The 21,624-nt window shown below is 38.7% G+C and overlaps 1 protein-coding gene across 6 annotated transcripts in view; it reads right to left on the bottom strand.

Annotated features, from left to right (window-relative positions):
• cc2d2a (coiled-coil and C2 domain containing 2A) overlaps positions 1-20,979 on the bottom strand; it is a 55,188-nt gene extending 34,209 nt beyond the window's left edge. For 3 of the 6 annotated variants that reach the window (XM_037541634.1, XM_037541635.1, XM_017711469.2), the window contains exons 1-23: positions 20,763-20,979; positions 20,123-20,270; positions 19,282-19,357; positions 17,067-17,123; positions 15,698-15,778; positions 15,230-15,377; positions 13,989-14,080; positions 12,975-13,076; positions 11,880-11,969; positions 11,334-11,555; positions 11,036-11,195; positions 9,887-10,023; positions 9,168-9,299; positions 5,802-6,011; positions 5,505-5,611; positions 5,153-5,293; positions 4,357-4,513; positions 3,609-3,868; positions 3,341-3,518; positions 3,106-3,259; positions 1,759-1,906; positions 987-1,125; positions 485-688 (exon numbers count right to left, since the gene is read on the bottom strand). In XM_037541634.1, the coding sequence (XP_037397531.1) occupies positions 485-688; positions 987-1,125; positions 1,759-1,906; positions 3,106-3,259; positions 3,341-3,518; positions 3,609-3,868; positions 4,357-4,513; positions 5,153-5,293; positions 5,505-5,611; positions 5,802-6,011; positions 9,168-9,299; positions 9,887-10,023; positions 11,036-11,195; positions 11,334-11,555; positions 11,880-11,969; positions 12,975-13,076; positions 13,989-14,080; positions 15,230-15,377; positions 15,698-15,778; positions 17,067-17,123; positions 19,282-19,357; positions 20,123-20,136 (3,009 nt within the window). In that variant the 5' untranslated portion in view covers positions 20,137-20,270; positions 20,763-20,979. Of the gene's footprint in view, positions 1-484; positions 689-986; positions 1,126-1,758; positions 1,907-3,105; positions 3,260-3,340; positions 3,519-3,608; positions 3,869-4,356; positions 4,514-5,152; positions 5,294-5,504; positions 5,612-5,801; positions 6,012-9,167; positions 9,300-9,886; positions 10,024-11,035; positions 11,196-11,333; positions 11,556-11,879; positions 11,970-12,974; positions 13,077-13,988; positions 14,081-15,229; positions 15,378-15,697; positions 15,779-17,066; positions 17,124-19,281; positions 19,358-20,122; positions 20,271-20,655 lie in introns of all 6 variants that reach the window. The other 3 variants (XM_037541632.1, XM_037541633.1, XM_037541636.1) reach the window with 3 other exon arrangements.
• Positions 20,980-21,624: the final 645 nt, after the last annotated feature.

The following is a 21,624-nucleotide window of genomic DNA, read 5'->3' as shown; positions in this document are numbered from 1 at the left end:
AAAGTACTTCAAAAATAGAACGTTTTACAAAATATAGGGAAAAATGGAATTCACGGTACCATACTAGGAATGTAAATACAAACATGCAGGATGGACTGTAAAGCGTATTACTAGAGATAATGTAAACACTGTATGTCTTGATGTCTCTATAATAGAAGGCTAAACATAATACATTTTCTGTTTTGCCTTCACAACACGTTTTTATTTCCTTCTTGTAATCCACGTAGAATTCTAAAAATAAAGTTTAAAAAAAAGGCCATTACTTCAATCTTGACTCCAGAGCAGCACGCTTATAGCTATATATATATATATATATATATATATATATATATATATATATATATATGTATATATATATTACCTAGAAATTGCCACAAAGGATGTGATGATTTTAAAACACCCAATATTGTATGCACATTGATATGATCAGGTTATTGGAAAGAGTTTTAGTCATTTAAGGTGATCTACAAACAGAAATTCTAACCTCAAACACTTTCTCCGATATCTCCCGCTCGGTGGCGGGAATGGTTTTAAAATGGCGAAATTCTGCAACCTCCTGGCTCCTCAGCCTGAGCAGGCGGAAACGACGAGAACGCTGCAGCTCCTCATCGGACAAGAAGTTGAACTCCTCCTGCAGCTGCTCCAGTCTGAAATAATCAGGGATGGCCACCTCCCCTCCACTTGCCACCTACAGAGGGAGAGAAGGAGAGAGCGAGAGAGGAACAGCGAAAGACGAGTTACTCTCCAGCTTCAAAGAGGGAGTCAAATTTGATTGGTTTCATATGGTGTTGTGCCTGATCTTACATAGTGAAGTGTAAACACATGGAATGGGATCTTTTGTAGTTTGGACCAGATGTTTGTTTTCTGTACCATGTCAAACATAAGAATCTAAGGAACTGAAAAAAATGTTTGGACTTTTCTTTGATCGTTACAGCCTATGAAGGACTTGGCTAAAGTGAAGTTTCTATTTGTAGGAGTTCACTTACGGAGAGTAGCTGCATTATGGAGGCATTGTTGGGGTCGTTGGGGTCAAGACGAGACTCAGCTGCCCATTTCCCAAGCCTCTTCATGTCGTTTAGACCTGATGCGCCAATACATGCTATAGCGTCCATCTGCCTCAAACCACTATAAACAGAGAGAAAAGGAAAAAAAAGGCAATATAAACAAGAGTCCCTCAAAGCAGCTCACCCTGAAGCAGGCTCAATAGCTATTATTACACAAAGAGCAAAGAGCCCCTGTACAGTACACTAGCCATAAAGCACAACACCACGCACGTTATAAATACATGATTTACTGAAGGAAACTGCCAAAACACAAAACAAACCCAAATATAATTTAAAACCACATAATGTCTTTGGTGCACAGCACAGCATTCGTGAATATAATGCAATTAGAAGAACATCACAGGAATGTTCTGACAGCAAAGATTCAGACATCATTGAGATTTGTGGCAAGTGTTCTTAAAAGGTTCTTTTTTCTTCTCTCACAAAATTTTGTTTGTAGGTTTCATTTGCATTTCTGTCATTTGGAAATGCAATTTGTAATCTTCACGGATGCAGATAGAATAGCCTCTTAACCGCTACTCAAGTTAAAGTATGGTTATTTCACTGTTCAATGTAGAATGTTTCAATGTTGAAGTGAAAATTTCTGTGAAAGGGCAATCATGAAAGGCCAAAAGAAACGGTGTACTCCACAGAACAACAGATGCAATCATCTGAAATCCTCTGAGTGAGAGTGGGATCATGCTGTTAGTCTCACCTGTGCATGTCAGCACCAGACTGGCTGGAGGGAGGTGCAAGAGGTACGTCATCATCCCCAACAGCCCAGGACACACAACAGGACAGCTTGCCCGAGGTCAGCAGGGTCTGCCTGTTACTGCCATCAGCCGCAAATGAGAATGGAACATCTAAAACGCAACGGACGAAAGCAATGCAATACAGCTTATTTGTTTGTCACTAGAGGGGCTGATAACCAATTAATACCTGAGTAATTGGGTCTTTGACGGACTTGCTTGCTTATGTGTGGTACAACAGACTGTTTCAAAACAATGATTTATTAAAAAGTTACTCCGTAGTCTCAGCCTAGGCTGAGATAACGAGGGGTATACTGTGGGCTAAGATACTAAGATTGGTCACCACAGCTTCAAAATCTCATCAATTAAACTCTGATTCGCAATCTGCACTGTCATTTTTACACACTGTCATACACAGTCATGCTTGTCACACTATTACTATAATCTAGTACTTTTCAGACAGAATTAGTTTTACATGAAGAGGTGAGGTAACACCAGGGTTATTTCTAGGGTTGTCTCACACAGACTTTTTTGACACAGACTCTTTAGACTTTCTAGCCCTTTTTACACCCAAAGTCCAGGATGCTATCACAATGCTTTTACCAGTAATATTTGGGCTTTAAGTCATTCACACTTACAACCCTTAAATGGTATTTAATTGGGATGCATGCATTCATAATTCCCAGGAGAGTCCTGTTAAACAAGACTGTGTGTCTTCAGCATGAATGGCCATCAAAAATTATGAATAAAATTATTTGTATTCAGCATTTTGCATAATGACTAAATCTAGTCAAACAGGACTAATGATGCTAATGACCCTGTTATTTCGCCCCCGGCATATTTTGTGGGCCATGCTGCATTGCTTTTGCACAGTGGTACACACATACAAGCAGGGTAAATTTTTACTTGCGCTCTCTAGAATCACAACTCCTGTGGTGTTAAAAACTAAAATGCAACTAAAAAGTTACAAAAGCATCACAGAAAAGTCGCTGTAATTTAGACTATAAATTACACTATATTTCCCGGTTATGTATCAGCTACAATTCACACACAAACCCTCCTGGTAATTTTATGGGAATTTTACTAGGTCTTTAAGTAAATTGCATCAGCTTTTTTGAGATTCTGATGGTGATTTACACACCTAACCCCTTTAATTAACACTAAATTCCAGCATAAAAGTGCATTTGTGAAAAGGGCTTCTGATGATAGCCAGTCTGGCTTGCAAGAACACTTTCTTTCTGGTGGGCACCAAATGTTTTTCTAGAGCGTAAACATGTGCTTGTGCAAGTGTATCTGCAAGTGTCTGGGTTTACCGCTGCCAACTCCCTCGTGGTTGAAGGTGACTCTTTGGTTACTGCTGAACTCCAGCTCTTCAGAAGGAGCGCTGCCTGTTAGGACGGAAGATTCTGGAATTGGCACACACACCTCGGCTAACAGAGAAGAGAAGGAGCTCACGCTCTCGTATATCTGAGGGCAAAACATTCGGAAAATCAAACATATACGCTCACAGACATAAACAAAACACAACCAAATTTTGACGGACACTACCTGCAGTTTGATGCTCTCTGGCCAGTTCACTATTTTCAGGTTGAAAATCTGTCCAAAGTGAACCCTGAAGTCCGCATTGAGAGAGCGGCTGTCTGTTCTGGAAACTTCTTTGTCGTTGTACAAAACTTTAATGAAGAGAGAACACTTTGCTGCGTCTTCTCTCCGGGCAAATTCACCTCTTAAAAAACAGGAAGACACGAAGAAGACTGTTGTCATACAGTATCTAAGATGTGTTTGGATGTCATGAACGTTAATGGTGTGTACTCACCGTGGACACTGCTCATTAGGCGTGACTGGACTGGAGGCAGTAAGCTCTGGAACCAGAACCGGTTCTCCAGGTTTCCTACGGATCCTACAGGCTTTCTCGCGTACCTGCTGCTCCAGTCCTGCTATGTCAGGTTTCTCTGGAGCTTCTGGCTTAACTGGCTCCTCACCTAGCTCTTCCTCACTTTGCTCGCCCTCATCTTCCTCCTCATTTACATCCTGAGACTGTTGTCTTCTCTTCTTTTGCTTTTTCTTTAAAGCTTTCTGAACATAGCACAAACAGCCAACATTTTAATAGCTTTTTAATGATTTTAAACTTTTATTTACTTATGATTTGACATTCATAAAAATTATTATTGCATAGTATCATGTTTTTCAAAAAGAAATAAACATTATTGCCTTGTTTTGGTCATTTTCTGGAATCAAAACTAACAAAAGCTAGAAAAGTAGACTCAAACATGTCAACACTGATTGTAAATCAAATGTAAATTCATTATTAACATTATTTTATGCATTATTATTTTTAGCATTTTATATATAATTTATGTAGTTATTTAATTCCATATAAAATATGTTGGTGAATTTCATGTATAGCAAAACACCATGAACACTAGACTTTTATGGGTTCATTCAACTACAACCTTAACTCAAACTATACCACACTGATATTACTGTTAGTCAGTCGTATTAGCCATATGTCTTAGTTGATAGAGATTAATCTTTGCCGTGATAAAATCTAACAGCCACGGTACCTGCTTCCTCCTCCAAGATTTCCACTCTTCCAGCTGTCTCCTGTACTCACTCATCTTCCTCTCATAGTCTTCTTCACTCTCTGCCTTCAGCTCTGCCACTTCTGCCAGGATCTCTGCCTCCTGCTCCCGCTCATCCAATGCTCGCTGCACCTCCTCCCTGAGAAAAATGAGACATCAGATACAGAAGGGGAAAAATTCTGGAAAATCTGTTAACAGGCTGCTTTTATACAAATTAAAGGTTGCAGTTTTTGTAGAAGTGATGGATTTATGTTTTGGTGTTTGTTGGAGAGTGTTAGGATGATTCACTGATGCTCACTGGATGGAACTGATTAACATTTTTTTGTTTGTGCTGGGTTGGTTTATTAATGTTTGTTAGAAAGTTCTAAAGTTGGCTAAAGTTGTTTTTGGAGAGGGCTGCGTTGACTCAATGTTTGCTGGAGGGTGTCGGGTTGGCTCAATGATTTTCGGTGTTGGGTTTATTTATTGATGTTTCTTGGAAGATAAGCTTGGTTTATTGGTATTTGTTGGAGAATTTTGGGCTGATGTATCACTGTTGGAGAGTGCTGCGTTGGCTTACTGATGTTTACTGGAGAATACTGGGTTGGCTCATTGATGTTTGTTGGCGACAGCTATACTGGCTCATTATTTTTGTTGGAGGGTGTTAGGTTTGCTCACTGATTCTGTGTGTTGGGTTAATTTATTGATGCTTATTGGAGTGTTGGGTTGGATTATTGATATTTGATGGTGAATTCTGGGTTAGTTGTTGGAAAGTTGAATTATCTTCAGCAGTACGCACTTTCTGATGTAGAGTTTATAGGGTGTGTTTGTGAACCCCTGGAACTCCCTCAGTGCTTTGAGCTCTTTCCAAACTTTGATGATGCTTTTCAGTAGAGTTCTGTCCTTCTCCTGCTCAGAGTCTCGAAGCTGACGTGTATGTCTGTCAAAACAAGAACATGACAGACTGAACCTAGTCAAGAATTTTCAACTAAATTGTCAATAAACAGCAGGTTATCATATCCCTGAGTCTAAATCAACTTTGGTTTTATGGCTCAATAATCTTCATTAGTATTGCATCGACCTGTGAAGAGTCACATGCACAATACACATCACTAAAAATATACAAAATTGTCAGTGGCTCAGACTCTTACCTCACTTCCTGTTTGTACTCAGCTATTCTGTGTTGGGTCACATGACTAATACCTTCTCCACTATGCAGTTCCAGCATGTTACGAATAGTGTTTCTCAAACCGTTTAACTGCATTAACACACACACACACACACACACACACACACACACACACACACACACACACACACAAAGAAAGTAAAATGTTAAAAGTAAGATGTTTATATTTGATCATTGGATTCTTATTTAAATAAACAGGTAAGCTTGGTGGAGAACAACCACAGCTTGTGATTTGTGGGTCTAATCATGGCTACATTACCTTATCAGTGAGAAGGCAAGTGAGGTTTTTGTGCTGTCTGCTAAGGTACTGGTCATACAGCTGGGCCAAACGGGCCCCCAACACATGCTCTCTGCTGAACAGGGGATGATGGGAGAATATAAGTCCTGACACATCCACATCCAGCTGGTAGTCTCCCTGAGTGTCCCCAACACCTGCGATATAGCGGTTCACATACTTCGACTTCAGCGCCTGCAAAAACAGAGGGGGAAAGAACAAGATGTGTGATTCAGCATGATTAATCAAAAAACACGCATATTACAGGGTGATGGATCACTAGGTCAATAAAATAAAACAATAAGATTCCGCAGAGTCACATATGTGGTGCTTTTGTTAACTATAGCAATGAATGTTAAGGTAACACTGACTACCCATTGTTTTATCTGTATCTGTGAAACCTCCCAATGACAACCATGAAACCTTGCACGGTTGTGACACTGAGGCACCTCCCATGTCAAAATATATCACAGTAATACTGTAGATTGAAATGGTGAATCTGAACAATTTTAAAAAGAAGAAAAATAAGAGATAACAGAAGCCAAAACTGCAAGGAATTCTGGGCAGCCCCACACCTATTGGGAAAATATTTAAACTGTCTAAGACTTTGTTTAGGAAGTGTGACAGTTGAAAACTGACAATCATATCAGTTATTACAACACTAAACCTGTTTGAGTGTAAAATGTAAAATATAAAAGCACTAAAATTTAAAAAAACCCAAAGATTTTGACTGAAAAAACAAAATTCAACAAGCCTACATCAAAGCATTAAAAAAAAAACCCCAACATTTTGCTCAATATGCAACAAAATAAGCAATAAGGGAAGCCTCTGCTAAAACAACAATGCTGTCTATCAATATTAAACATACAAATGACACCCCCAAGTTCTATAAATAAAAAAATAATAATGGAATTTACTGACATGAATTACCAGCTGTACTCTGTTGTCTAGGACGTTGAATTTATGCCACATACTACAGCCCAACAGAGTAATTATTTAAGTAATCCCTGATAAGGGATTTTTTGGGAGGGTTTTTCTCTGAAGAGTACATAAATCGTTAGAGAGCTTTCAAACAGAACCCCCTAATATCTCATGAAGATCTGAGAGCCATGATGCTTTGAACATGGAGACAGATCTTTTCTTTGAGATACAGACACAAGAACTTTTCTTCAACCAAAACAACTTATGTTTATTATCAATGCCACATGTGACCTACATGATTTCACGGATGTGATGAAGTCATTCTAATTCCAAGTGTGATGTGTATTCAGTAACACACATGCACTGAAATGCACATAATTTCACCTGTCCGTCTGCTGCAAAATGCACCACCTTTTTCTTCATTATTTGGTCTAAATGCACAAACTTTCTACTCTGAACTCAACTAACAAAACCTCTGTCCCACTGACGACATCACACATCTGGAGCCACTCTTAGCCCTCGCACTACTTATCTCCACAAATATTATTGGCTGTCCTTGCTTCATAGCAACAGTGTGCATGCATGCACAAAATCGAGCAAGCCTGAGAAGAATGAGATATGCCATTTATATGAACAAAATGTGCATATCAACCTGAGGTCATTGAAAAAATGATGGCTTGTCTGATATTAAAAAACAATTGTGAATGTCAATACAAAGTTTATGACATATTAGAGTGTTTCTCAATGCCAATCCTGGGTTAAACCTACCCAGTAGGTTTACCCATACACTTTTAAGGATTTAATGCAGCACAGTTTGTGAAATTCTTAATATAACTTATTAGATTCATAACTTTTGATAGTATTTTTTTAATGTGGCACAACTTTGTCTGTTCTAACTTATCATAAATAAAAAAAAAGTATCATGACATATTGTGCATCATGAAAACTTTGTAAATGATCACGATATTGCAATTTCACTATATCGCCCACCTCTTCTATATAATAGCAACTATAATTTGGACTCTTTTTACCTTTGCAAAGTATCCTTGTCCATGTTTAAAGATATCAGAATGTTATATTGATAGGCACCACATAAGCAAAATTGTTTGACATTAACAACTGAACAAGGCAATTTGAGGCAAGTGCATGTTGATTTATGCTGATAGGTAAAGGCCTCCACTACATGTGAGCTACACTATATTGACCATGTCCAAGCCTTACATCACCAAGCACAACGCAAAGCGTTGAATGTAGTGGTGTAAAGTGGCGCCACTGGTGAGACTAGTGGACACGTGTTCTCTGGAGTGACTAATCACGTTTCTCCATCTGGAAAACAGATGGACGACGCTGGGTCTGGCGGTTGCCAGGAGAAAGATACTTGTCCGACTGCATTGTGCCAAGTGGAAAGTTTGGTGGAGGGGGGATTATGGTGTGGGGTTGTTTTTCAGGAGTTGGGCTCTGCCCCTTAGTTCCAGTGAAAGGAACTCTTAATGCTTCAGCACCAAAAGATTTTGGACAATTTCATACTCCCAACTTTGTGGGAACAGTTTGCGGACGGTCCCTTCCTGTTCCAACATGACTACGCACCAGTGCACAAGGCAGGTCCATAAAGACACGGATGAGCGAGTTTGGTGTGGAACAACTTGACTGGCCTGCACAGAGTCCTGACCTTAACCCGATAGAACACCTTTGGGATGAATTAGAGCGGAAAGTGCGAGCCAGGCCTTCTCGTCCAACATCAGTGTCTGACCTCATAAATGTGCTTCTGGAAGAACGGTCAAAAATTCCCATAAACACACTCCTAAACCTTGTGGAAAGCCTTCCTAGAAGAGTTGAAGCTGTTATAGCTGCAAAGAGTTGGCTGACATCATATTAAACCCTATGGATTAAGAATGGGATCTCACTCAATTTCATATGCGTGTGAAGAAAGACAGGCGAATACTTTCAGCAATATAGTGTATATTAGCATGGTAGCTCCAGTGCAAGCACTAAAGAAAAAAATGGACACTAAACATGTCACAAACATGGAAACAAGGAATGGAAGTTAAAAGTGCACCAATTAGCATCATGCAAACTGCGTGTCTAAACCTTAAACCAAGTTCTTATGCAATCTCAAATAGACTTGGTTTCTGACCAATCAGACCAGACCAAGTCAAGACTTGGCATTACAAACTGTTTCTACTAAAATGAACAAAAAAATCATTGTACATTTAATACAGCACTACTAGACAAAATAAAGTCTGATTTGTCTTCATTCAACAAACAAGCTTAGGACACCAAGCATGTCTTGGCTGATCTGAGTACATGTGAGGTTAGGGGACAAAACTGCTTTTGCCAGAGTGCCACTTTAAAAAATCTCTCCTGAGTTGAACTGAGTGTGTTACTGGAAAAGATGACAACACATGGGCACTGTGCAGCAGCTTGATATACCTTTCTGTAGACAGTCTGCAATGCTGGGTCGAGTTCTTCCTCCAAATGGTAGAGGGGTGGCCTTGAGGAAGATTCTTTGATTGGGTCAGGCAAAGCCATGATCCTCCCGTCATCCCCAAACCACTTCTTGCCCTGACCAAAGAGGAAAAGGCCATCTCATTTCAGTATGCACATGAAAGATGTTTATAAACACATGAAACACTTGGAAAGCACTTCAGAAAACACATTAAAATAAGACTTGACAAGCCAACTATTCCAAGTCCCATCTGAGACACAATAATTGAAACTAGCTTAACTGCTCCAAATCAAACACAAGCTTGTGTTTCACTGTTTTTTCATTTACGTTGAAAGTCTGACCTCAGAGTGACTCTCTGCTGATAGAGAAAAGCTCTCAAGTGGACACGATTTGGAAAGCAAAGTTTGCACTCAGTGAAAAAACTGAACATCAGCAAGCAAGATAACCTTCATTAACCTGAATGCTGAAATAATAACAGCCACTCAAAACCGTTGACATCTGGCATTAATATCTTGCCTTTAAAATAGAATCGTCTTTCACTGAAACACAGTTCAAGATGGTGCAGTTGTGTAGGTGGTTCCACATCCATAAGAAAGTGCTACTCTGATGCAGGAGTTCCTATTTCTTGTAACAAAGTAGTTTCAGACCATATGCCATGCAACTACCGAGAAAACACAATTAACTATCTAATGGCATCAGTTACCTGATCTTGCTTCAGTATGCGGTTTTCCAGAATATTTTGATTGGACAGCGTGACAGGTGGTCTCTCCCCCACATAAAGGCCCTCTTCCTCAGGGTAACGGGGCTGCACATTCTCTGGTAGCTTACTGGAAGCAGGCACTGAAGTGCAAACAAACACAGGGGTTTTAAGGTTGTGCGCTTCTTAGGCAGAAGTCAACAGCAGGCTTAATAATTACACTACATCTAGAGCTATTAGTGGTCTACGCTTCATCATATTAGTGTATAAGCTCATGGAGCAATCCGACAGCATGCAGGCTGCTCTCTCCACAATTCCACAAATCTCACCGTTCATTTAAGGTGTTGGGTATCATGATTACAATAAATTATTGTTAAAACAGTGTGCCTCTGACTGGATGTGCCACAAGTTCAGACTTTTTTTGTTGTGTAAACAGAAACTAAACCCTTTTAAGCCTGTAAAAAAAACTTAATTATAAAAGCACCATTCACACTCATGCAAAATAAAAGTAATGAAACCAAAATAGCTACTCATATCAGGACTGCAAACATATTTTTGTGCACTGTAAGGCTAAACAAAGACACAGTGTCACTGATGCGAAGCACTGCTCTTATGAACGAATCATCAAAAGCTGTTTGACTGTTAATGGCGCTCCCTTGTGGAGAACTTGTTGCCTGCAAAATGCAAGTGACTTCCATGAGGGTATTCAGTTTCATATTTTCCTGAAGAAAGTATATTATTATTTTCAATATAGGCCTATAGATATACTAAATATTAATATTCTCTTAAAAAGCTCCTTAAGACGATGCAAATTAGTTGTGACAGTAGCCATTCCTGCTTTATACAGCCTCTGCATTTTACACATATCACTGAGAGTGAGAATAATCAGGTTTTAAACATTTTGACAGGTCAGTGGTTGAAAATGATTTTTTTAGTAGTGCACGTGTTTTGTAACTGGTTTAGTTGAATGGCCAAGTTACTCACAGGGCAGTAGGATTAACTCGAATGCAGGGTAGCACTTCTCGGGTCTAACTTTCTTGCCAATCTAATGCCGTCACTTTGTAACTTGACATGTTCTGTCATCACAGCCCATAACAATGTGTTTGTCAGGGAAACTTGCATCGAAATAACAATAATATACTCTTTATACTGTACCTGCTCTCATGCTGGGGGTGAAGAGAATCTCTCTCTCTCTCAGCACACGTCTGTTATACCCTATATACTCCGACTTCTTCACTTCCAGGAAGTCCTGTGCCGACTGATCAATGATGAATAGATCCTCCTCTTCATCTCTGACCAGAGGGGCATCTTCATCCTGAGTTACAGCCATAAAAAGCAATATTTTCTAGTGCTCATATTATTTAATTAAATCACAATACATTTCTATAAATAATTTACAATAACATACAACCAATGTATATAAAAGTAAGTGACAAGGAAATTAAAGGTTTACCCTGTCTCTGGACTCCTCCTCTCCTTCCTGTTCTCTCTCCATCTCAGTTTCTTCTTCTTCCTCCTCTTCCTCCTGGTCTAGCTCATCTTCCTGGTCCTCCCCCTCTCTCCTTCTAGATCTTGTTTTTGTTTGACCCTTGCTTCGCCTTTCTTGGGGTTCAGGGTCAAAGTTAAAGGTAAAAAAGTTGTAAGCTTCCTCCGCAGTGGGCAACCCAGTTTCTCCCTGTTTTTTTGTGGGGAAAAAAAAAACAAAACTTAGAAAAATAAAAAAAGTTAAGCATTTTGTGATATTTTATTAAGATATTTTACTACAGTTATTGTATCAACATTTCTCATCTAAAACAGATTCTAGAAAATATCATTTGAAAACCAAACCACTTTTCATGCTTGACATTCACCTACATTTATAATGTGACGTTGTAATGATAATGGCCACTACACTGTGGAATGAATCTCTCAACTCTGGGTCATCATTTTTCTGGGTCTGCTATCACGTTTGAAGAACCTTTGAGTGTTGTTTTATTACAAAAGCACAGTTCTCACTGACCCTCTTATCCCTGATGGCCCGTCTGGCTGCATCCTGAAATTTCACTCTGGCAGCAAAGGAGGGTTCTGCCTCATGGAGGTCAGGGTCAGCCTGCAAAACCAAAATCACAGCATCTCTTAGCATCTTATTAATAATTTAAAATAGCAGATGCAAAGCAGCTTAAATGTATAGATAATGCAATGTCTGTTAACAAAGAGGGGATGCATTTACTTTGTAACAACAAAAGTATGTCATTTTATAATAATAATTCCAATTTAATACAGTGGTGCCTTTAAATAAAACAAAAATAAGGAGTGGCTGAAAATATGACTTGTTTTAATATGTTAAAGGGCCCATATCCTGCATTATTCTTGTATTTTACTGCTTTCTCAGAGGTTTATTTATACTTTTGTGTGGTTTTATGTGCCAAAAACAGTCAGTACTCATGTTTACACGACCAATTCCAACCTCTTTATCCTTGAGAAATAAAAGATTTTGAAATGAAAAGTTTTGACACTGTCTCTTTAAGAGTTATATATGTAGTTGAGCTCTGTTCTCATTAGCTGTCCTGTATTGTGCCCCACATATACTGACTGTTCGAACTCACAAGTGAATAGCATATTCAAGAATTTATATTTACAAACGAAATCTCTTTAATTTAAGAAAAGTGAGAAATTCAGTTTTCTATGACATGGGTCTTGTTTCTATTTTCAGTTTACGAGAGCATTTACCAATAAAAAGTATATGTAATATTTGAAACTGTGCTTTATAGTGTAAACATCTAAAGCTCTAATCACTAGCTAACAGGTTCTAGTCACATGCTGGTCACAGCACAACGATACAATACAGCATTATATGCTGTATTATTACTCTGTAATTAATTATGTATTATTCTATTGTACAGAAAAATAACAATAACAGCTCTAGACTTCTAAAGGTTAAGGTACCTCTTATTTTACAGTTACAGTTCTCATATGACACCCACCTTTTGAATGTAGCTTATGAAATATGAACGTTATAAAGAATATGATGAAGTGCATTTTGGAACAACCGGTGGTCCCAAGGAGTTCAACTCGCCTATTTCCTTTTATAAAAACAAACAGAGAGTGGGCTTACCTCTCTGTCGAATCTGGTGAGCAGCTCTCTGTCTCTGAGACTCTGCAGCCGACTGGGTGGTTCCTGTGAAGCCTCTTGCTTCATCTTTCTTGAAGCTATGGACTGACAGGACAGAGTGCAAACACTGTCATATGTGTTTGTGTGTATGTATGCATATTCTTTTTAGTACCGGTGGTCAAATTATTTCAACTTCATGCATGTTTTGCATCTGGAATCAGGTGTTCCTTTGCAACTATTTCACTTGGTAAAAAAGTGGAATAGAGTTTGCTAAGCTTTGTGTGGAATAATCAAGACTCTCTGTTTCCTCTTTTCTGCGTACAGCTTTTCCTGTTCTTTTTCCTTATCTCCAATACCACTTGTAAGATACACACATAGCTACTGAGTAACTAACAACTTTTGAATGAAGTAGTTGTAATTGCTGTACCTACCCATAATCCTTTTCAGTTAGGCATAACATTTCACATTGTTTTGTGAAATCACACTGGGTATGTACTACATAATATAGAAGATTGCTATTCAAGGTAATTAACTGGAAGTATTCTTACTGTGACTGACATAAATACATTATGTATTACATACATGTAACAGTAATAATCAATAGGCATGGCGTCTGAAGCAAACAGTCTTTCTTTCTCTCATGCTTGTAATGAACTTGTGAGTTTGGGCTGTTCCTAAGTGACTTGTTGCAAGCCATGTTGACTCAGTTTTTAAACAGGTACTGCTAAATTCTGACATCACTTGAACTTGCTGTTGCTGCTGGCTTACGCTTTGGTTAATGCAGTGCATTACTGCCAAGTTACAAAACAAGCCCTTGAAAAAGACCACAGCCCTCAAGTAAATGCTTTGCAATCGTCTTCACATTTTTTGTCCATTCCAGCCATTTGTCTGAACAAAATAGTTGAAATGTAACTTTTTTTAAAGTAAATAACTCAATAAATAACTAAAAAAACCTTAATGTTGTGTGGTTTCATGTGGTGATCCTGTGCTGTGTGTGATTCTGAGGGATTGGCTTACCTTGGCCACTATTAGCTTCTCTGTCACACGCTGCCTCATTGAGCTCTCTGACAGACTGGAATTAGCCCTCAAAACAGGAAGAGGAGGAAGATCTAAGAGATGGAGGGAGACAGGCATAAGGTTAGTTTAGTTGTAATAAGATACATGCACGTTTTTATAGTTCTTATAGTTTCATATAGTTCTCTGTATCTATGATCTCTGGAACATGATTAAGTCTGCCAAATGCATAACTGTAAATGCACAACTAGTCAAGGATATAACCGTTTCAATTCAGTAGTGGATAATCAATTAAATGTTCAAAACAGTGTATGGAAATTTAAACAATGTCAACAATATGTCCTTCTGAGTCTCTCAGTTTCTCAATATTTATAGTGGAGCCCTTCCAACAAAAAACATTTATTAATCTTTCCACCTCTTTTGTATTATCAGTATTTTGTTTCTATTACATCTTGTACAACCTTTTACATTAATAAGCCAACTTATGCTTTATTCATGTTTTAGTGACCCCTGGCAAGGGCTCAGTTAATGCTTAGAGACAGGCCCAGTGTAGATTTTGCACATATATTTACATGGACTTTTGTGATGTCCATTTGTGTCCAGGACCCACATCATGAAAAAACATGTTTCTTGCTTTTTTCAAAATTAAAGTGTTTCGTGTAGTCAAACATACCCCAGTCTACGCTGACCATATATGAACCTAAACTGAAAAACAACCTGTTATGAATTTATTAAAACCCAATACACTTGCATATCCCCAAGTATAGCCCCACCCATTCACATTTAAGTCCTTAGAAGTGTTTCAGCTCAGACTACTTTTTGACGGAGGCGAAATACAGGGCAGCCAATCAGAATAGAACTCATTTACATCTATAACGGTTTTAATAGCACAGTAACAAAAGCAACCTGTTCATTTCTGAGGGATAAAGAGAAACTGGGAAATGGTCATGTACCCTTCAATGCTGATATTTAATCTTGGAGGACTAAAACTGGAGACATGCTGTTGAGGCAGTTTGTGTTTTTGTATTGTTTATAGCTCAGTTGCACTCTTCAGAATTCAATCTTGACCTAAGAATCAAAAATCCAATGATACCTCAAAATATGTGTGTTGTAACACCACCAGTATTGGTACATTGGATTCTTGTCACTTCTAATGTTTTTTCTATCTCATGAACCACTACTGCAATAATAAATATTGTGCTACACGTACCTATCAATTAGGCTAAATTAGTCTATTCATTCACCTCTCTGTAATCTGGCTGAGCGGGCTCCCTCTGCAGAGGTGTCTTCTGAAAGCTCTTCCTGCTCAAACTGCAGCTCCTGCACAGTTGTGACCTCCGCCTTCACCACCTCCTCTTCTGGAGGAATCTCCATGGACATTTCTTCTACCAGCTATAAAACAAGGGGCAAAGTTCAGGTTACTTGAAAAAGGTAAGGCTGCTTACCATCACTACAGTTAGGATTAGGTTAAAGAGAAGCCTCTCAGGCACCTCACAACACTTTTCTTGCATTTGCCAATGGTCAGTGGTCAGCCAAAAACTACCAATAAAACCGAAGAACATGTTCTATCAAATAGCTACTGAATTACTGCATCTATTTAGATGTTCAGCACTTTAATTTTGGAGAGGTTAGTTTTGATACATGCCATACACAACAACTGCAAATGAATAGCTATGTGATCTTACAATAAACAATGAATGGGATGATTTTACCTTCTTTTTCTTCTTCATTCTCTGTGCTTTCAGTGAGCGTCGTAGGGCTTCGCCTGGGTCATCTCCTCTGCTAGTCAGTTCCTGATGCAGTATATTAATATGCAGTGAGAATAACATACACATTTTCACATATACATACATACATACACACACACACACACACAATACAGGACAGTACTGTATACAGCTCAGTGTCACAGAATTTCCAGCCAAGGCAGCCATTTAATACAAGTCAATAATTATATATATATTACACAAAAGCCTTCCACACAACATATACTATCAAATTTATCAGTATTTAATTTGTCCACTCCACTGTCACTTTACTCTTCGGTCCCTCTTAACTTAAAACCAACCACTGACATTCACAGAACTATCCAAACATTACAATCCTTGCAATTTTTTTTCTTTTTTTGCTTTCTCTAAAACATCCATTACTGAGAAAACATAGAGATTTAACATATATTCCCCTAGTAAGGTACTGCAGACAGAGGACATAATTTCTTAATATGAGCTATAACCAGCCTGTAAGTACTGATTATTACTGTTACACAAGTATTTATGTCAGTCACACTAAGAATAGTTCCAGTTAATGTCCTTTAATACAGATATTCTATATTGTTGTTGTCAGAAGAAAACCTTGTATCTCCAAAATGGTAACTTTACAGGAGAAGGAAAAAAACCTACTTTACTTTCAATGTAAATCAATGGAACCAGAATTTTTTCCAATTCATTTTTGGTAATTTCTTTCTGTTTATTCATCATGGAATTTACACACAACGTAAAGGGCAACAGGCATTTTTAAATTATACAAAAAACTGAAACACATCAAAAATTGAGATACGAGGTTTTCTTCCGACAACAGTTATCAAGTAGTACATAAACAGTGAAGTTTCACAGAACAATGTGAAATGTTATGACTAACTAAAAAGGATTATGGGTAGGCACAATGTTTACAGCTACTTCATTCAAAAGTCATTTACTCAATAGCTATGCCGAGCTTTAAAAGAGATGTGTATCTTAACAGTGGCATTTCAGATGAGGGAGAGGAACAGGAGAAGCTGTACATGTAAAAGAGGAAGCAGAGGGTCTTGATGACTCCAAACAAAGCTTAAACTATTTTAGTGAAGATATAAAGAAAGTAATGTAGGCGCTGGAACAGTGCAGAGAAGCAAGAAGAAGGGATTTGTCCAAGAACACAACAGAGCCGTAAGGAAGTCTCTACGTTCTAGACTAAAGCCGAGCGACAAGGAAAGAATCTGGTTTGTAGAAGCAGCAGAAGAACGAGTAAAGAATCTACACTGTAGAACACAGCGACATTCTAACATTCCACAATGTTAGAACCCAAGCTGAGGAGAGCAGAACCAACCTCCACCGCAGTGTGATCACTCTCCTTAGTCGCATCGGAGTCGTAGGGAACCAAAGCCTAACAGGCAGAGTACACAGCACACAGACACAGCGTCTCATCAGCTTATGTATGTGTGGGTTAGTGTGTTCATGCTTCCCAGCACCTCAATGAACATGTTGAGTCATGCTCTCTAACTGCTGTAGTTGTTCACCACAGATAATTACAAACCTCAATTCTAAAAAAGTTGTATGTGAAAAGTGGAAAGCAGTGACTTGTGATCCACTTTGAACTCTATGTAAGCAAATACAGTACAAAGTCAAGACCTTTATGTTTTAGCTTATGAGCTTCACTGCCTTTCACATCATTAACTCTAAGAGTAGGAACGTTAATAAATGCTCAAAAACATCTAAAACAGGCAATGCAATCATGCATGGGCATTAAAGCTGTATCTGGGAAAGGCTAGTCTTTTATAAGCAAGGATGAGTTGAGGCTCAAAAAATGCCATATAGGTGTTGGTAGGGTTTCCAATAATTGAAAGACAACGTCTCTTAATGAGAAATTGTGAGGTTTTTTAGCTATTTCACCCTCTCCAATGCATAATACAAGATTCAGAGAAGACAAAGAAATCTGTGCATAAAGGGCAAGGCCAAAAACCACTACACAATGCCCATCCCTCCAGTCCAAATCACAAGAAGAATGGCAAAAATTACTGCGTCTTTCCTAAAAGCTTCAATTTACTACCCTTCAAAGTGGATTTACAAATCACTGCTGTATGATTTTTATTCAGATTTCACATTCAAACCAAACTGTCGTGGATTGAGGTTGGTATGTTTAAAGAGTAATACATGTGCATTGTGTGGATTCAGGTGAAGAGGAGCGTGTCAGAACGACTGTTAATGTCTTTAAGTTAGCTGTATGCGCTGCATTATGGTGATTCCACGTAGTTTACTATACTGATTTACATCGACAATATGGGTGATTCCACGACTGAGATGCCATTCGCATCCCTGTGATGTTTCACAAACTTTTCACAAACTTTTATGTGGAACATAAAAGTAAATGCCATTTTAAACATAAATAAAGTGCCCTTCACAACATCCTGTGTTTATGTTTCAGATAAATAACAATAACAAATACGTAAAACCTATCTACAGTGCTTAGAAAACAGTATTTTTGGCCATGGCTTCAATTTACCTTGAAATATATTACCATTAAAATACAAACATCTCATTATTTTTGGCATTAATATGAGTCCAATTAACATTACATGCTTGAAACATTTTTTTTTTTCATGCAATGTTAGAAATAACGGTACTGTGCCCGTACCTTTCTTTGTTCATTAAGGTACAAACAATGTAAATGTAAAATGTCAAAGAATCAACAGTGATTTTAAGGTCCAATTGTATACCTTAAATACGGGAAGCTCTTTGCCTCAGATGAAAAGCACGTATTTGTACATTTTCAGATCCTAATATTTTAAAACAGAACATAAAAATACCCTGGAGACGAGACGAGGTGTGTGGAGTCAATACAACTTAGAAAATATCATTTCAATGAATTATAGTCCAGTTATGTTCCCTAAAGGGTACCACCCCAGTGACAGTTTTGTACCCTTTTTTCTGAGACTGTGAGTCATTTCCTATGGATTATGAAAGGTGTACATGTTAGTGTCCCTCAACATTCACTGAACTTGGTTACCCAAACACTTTCACCCCTGTAAATATCTGGAATATTCCAAGTTCAACAGAAATTTGCATCAGGAAAAATAACTTCTCTGGTTTCTAATTGTGATATTGACTGATGCATTTCCTTTGAAAGTTAACCTGTTACAGCCAATTATTAATTAAAATAGAAGACATTTCAAGTAAATCATCAGAATGTCCTTCATATCCATGCCACCAGCAGTAGCTAGAAGACCAGGTTTTGTGGATTTGCTAATTCTGATCTAAAAACCTTAACTCCAAAGCAACTGTCAGCAAAAAATAAACCCCCCCAAAAAACAAAAACAAATATACAGTTAATGAATGGCTTGAATGGTTGGATATGCTTTATTAGCTTCACTGTTAAAAAATGTTACAAGGTTAAAAGGGCAAATTACATCCCAACTGCAGAATCACCCACGTGCTGGCTTGCTGATAAATACTGAAAATAGAAGACACGTTCAAACAAACAATAACTCGTTTACAAACAGTGAGAACATCGCCATGTGACTCCAACCAACTGCCGTACTACATACCTGAGTGTCATCCTTCACTTTTCCTAAAGACTCTTGCAGGGCCCTCCGTTTGTTCCGCAGCTTCTCCCGCAGATCACTTGAACAGAGCAGATAATGTTAAACATGCATACACAAATTCACAGCCTATTGCAAAAGAGGTGGCACGGATGATAATGGTGTAAAACGCGTTCTTTGTAATGTTAGAACTGATTATAATTCACTGAAATAATACTTAATACATCAGTACTGACTTTTGACCAAAGCACAACTATGTGGCTATTCTTAAGCATTTAAATCCCTAAAAGGCACATTGTTTTTATCTTCTAAACTCTTGAAATAGATGGCTCTTCAACGATTCTTCGGCACCATGTTTTCTATATAAAACCATTTCAAGCTTAAATGGTTCTTTGTATGGTCGAACGGTTCTCCAGCTTTGATGGAGAATGTGGTTCTACAGAGAATCTTTTTGAAAATGGTTCTATATGGCACCAAAACAAGGGTTCTGCTTTTGTTAAGGTGTGAAAGTTGTAACAAAAGAAGAACCCGTTTAGTGCTATATAGAACACATTCTCTGTGAATCTAAAGAACCATTTCACCCTGAGAAGATCCAAAGCACGAAATGGTTCTATATAAAACGTCCAAACAGAACCACTGCTTTTACCTTTAAGGAACTCTCTCTTGTGTATACATACTGATTATGCACTGCATCACCATCAAATCGTTGGGAGGGCAGAGATTTACTGATGGATGAGAGCGATGAGGCTCTGTACAGCCTGCTAAGACCAAATCCGATTCTCAGCACTGTTACAACTATTTTTACTGACATTTCATGCCTAACGTGTAATTCATTTAAAACGGTCACCTAGACGTGGCCATGATAGAGGAGGTTTCCGTTTGTCCTCTTCAGGGAAGAACACGAGCTTCTCGGCTACATCATTTCAGAGGAGCGGTGAGGGAAGAGTGGTCACTCTTTCTTCTTCAGCCTGGCAACCTAGCTCACCAACGGTCAACTGCAACGACACACACATATTCATGAAGCTGAAGGTAAACTAGCTTCTTGTTCGAACGCCCCGCTCCACCTTAAATGATGGGGTAGAACGGCACCAGAATGTAAATGCTGCAGCGTTTAAGGTGGAACGGGCGATTCGAGTAGGAAGCCTCGTCAAACACTTCACCCATTTTTCGGCGTCTCCGAGCCTCAGCGGCGAACAAATAAATAGCGGTATCGTTTAATGCCCGTCATACGGGGAAAAATATGGGCATAAAAGTAGCTTTTATTTAGGACAGAAGGGATTTGAAGGTTTGAACGAGTAGCGAGGCACCACAAATTAGGTTAGCTAACTAGCTAACGTCAACTTAACCCTTAACGTTAAGATAAGTGAGAAAAAACACGACCTCGGCGGAGTTTAACGGTATTTGGCAATGATGCGCTCAGGCCAGACTCAGACTCAACGCCTTGTCGCCTCAGAAAGCTGTTTTTCTTGACTTTTCTCCACACTTACTGACTGAAACACTGATGTTTAGCCGCCATGGCGTTTCTCCGCTGCTTGGTAACGGTAAAAACTTCCTCTCAACCGAACCGCACAGACCGGAGCCCCTCCTCCTACTGGCTGAAAAAGGAGGGGCCTCATTTAGCCTCTATTCTCATTGGCCAGTCGTCTTGTCAATCAAGACAATTTGAAGCCCTACTATGGTTCAACGCTTTTGCATGGACGTTTCTGCTCACAGACACTTCACTACTAACCCCAGAAAACGTTTTATCAGTATCATCACACGTTTCATACAGATAATTGTTGCTGTAATTTATAAGGATGTTTTGGGTCCAAGTACCAGTTTCATTCAAGTCCCACGACAGTGATTCAGCCTTGACTTGCGCACAAAGTTGGAGCAAAATTTTATAAACTGGCAGCATGTCTTTTGAGGCCTGTCTGCACGTTTACCCACAAGACTTCAGCATTTAAAGAAATCCATATGGGTGCGCTCTGTAGTTCTTCAATTACAGACTGTAGTCCATCTGTTTCTGCATACTCTGTTAGCTCTCTTTCCCTGTTGTTCAGCGGTCAGGACCCCCACAGAGCAGGTACCATTTGGGTGGTAGATCATTCTGAGCACTGCAGTGACATTGATGTGGTGGTAGTGTGGTGGTAGTGTGCAGTGCTGCTGGAGTTTTTAAACACTGTGTCCGCTCACCGTCCACTCTATTAGACACTCCTACCTTGTTGGTCCATCTTGTAAATGTAAAGTCAGAGACAGTAGCTCATCTGTTGCTGTACAGTTTGTGTTGGTCATCCTTCATTAGTTGTCATAGTATATATATATATATATATATATATATATATATATATATATATATATATATATATG

This window comes from Pygocentrus nattereri, chromosome 9 (genome assembly GCF_015220715.1).
Source record: "Pygocentrus nattereri isolate fPygNat1 chromosome 9, fPygNat1.pri, whole genome shotgun sequence".
In the NCBI taxonomy this organism is placed as follows: Eukaryota; Metazoa; Chordata; class Actinopteri; order Characiformes; family Serrasalmidae; genus Pygocentrus; species Pygocentrus nattereri.
The sequence above is the reverse complement of the archived record's forward strand: the minus strand, read 5'-3'. Positions and strand labels throughout refer to the sequence as shown.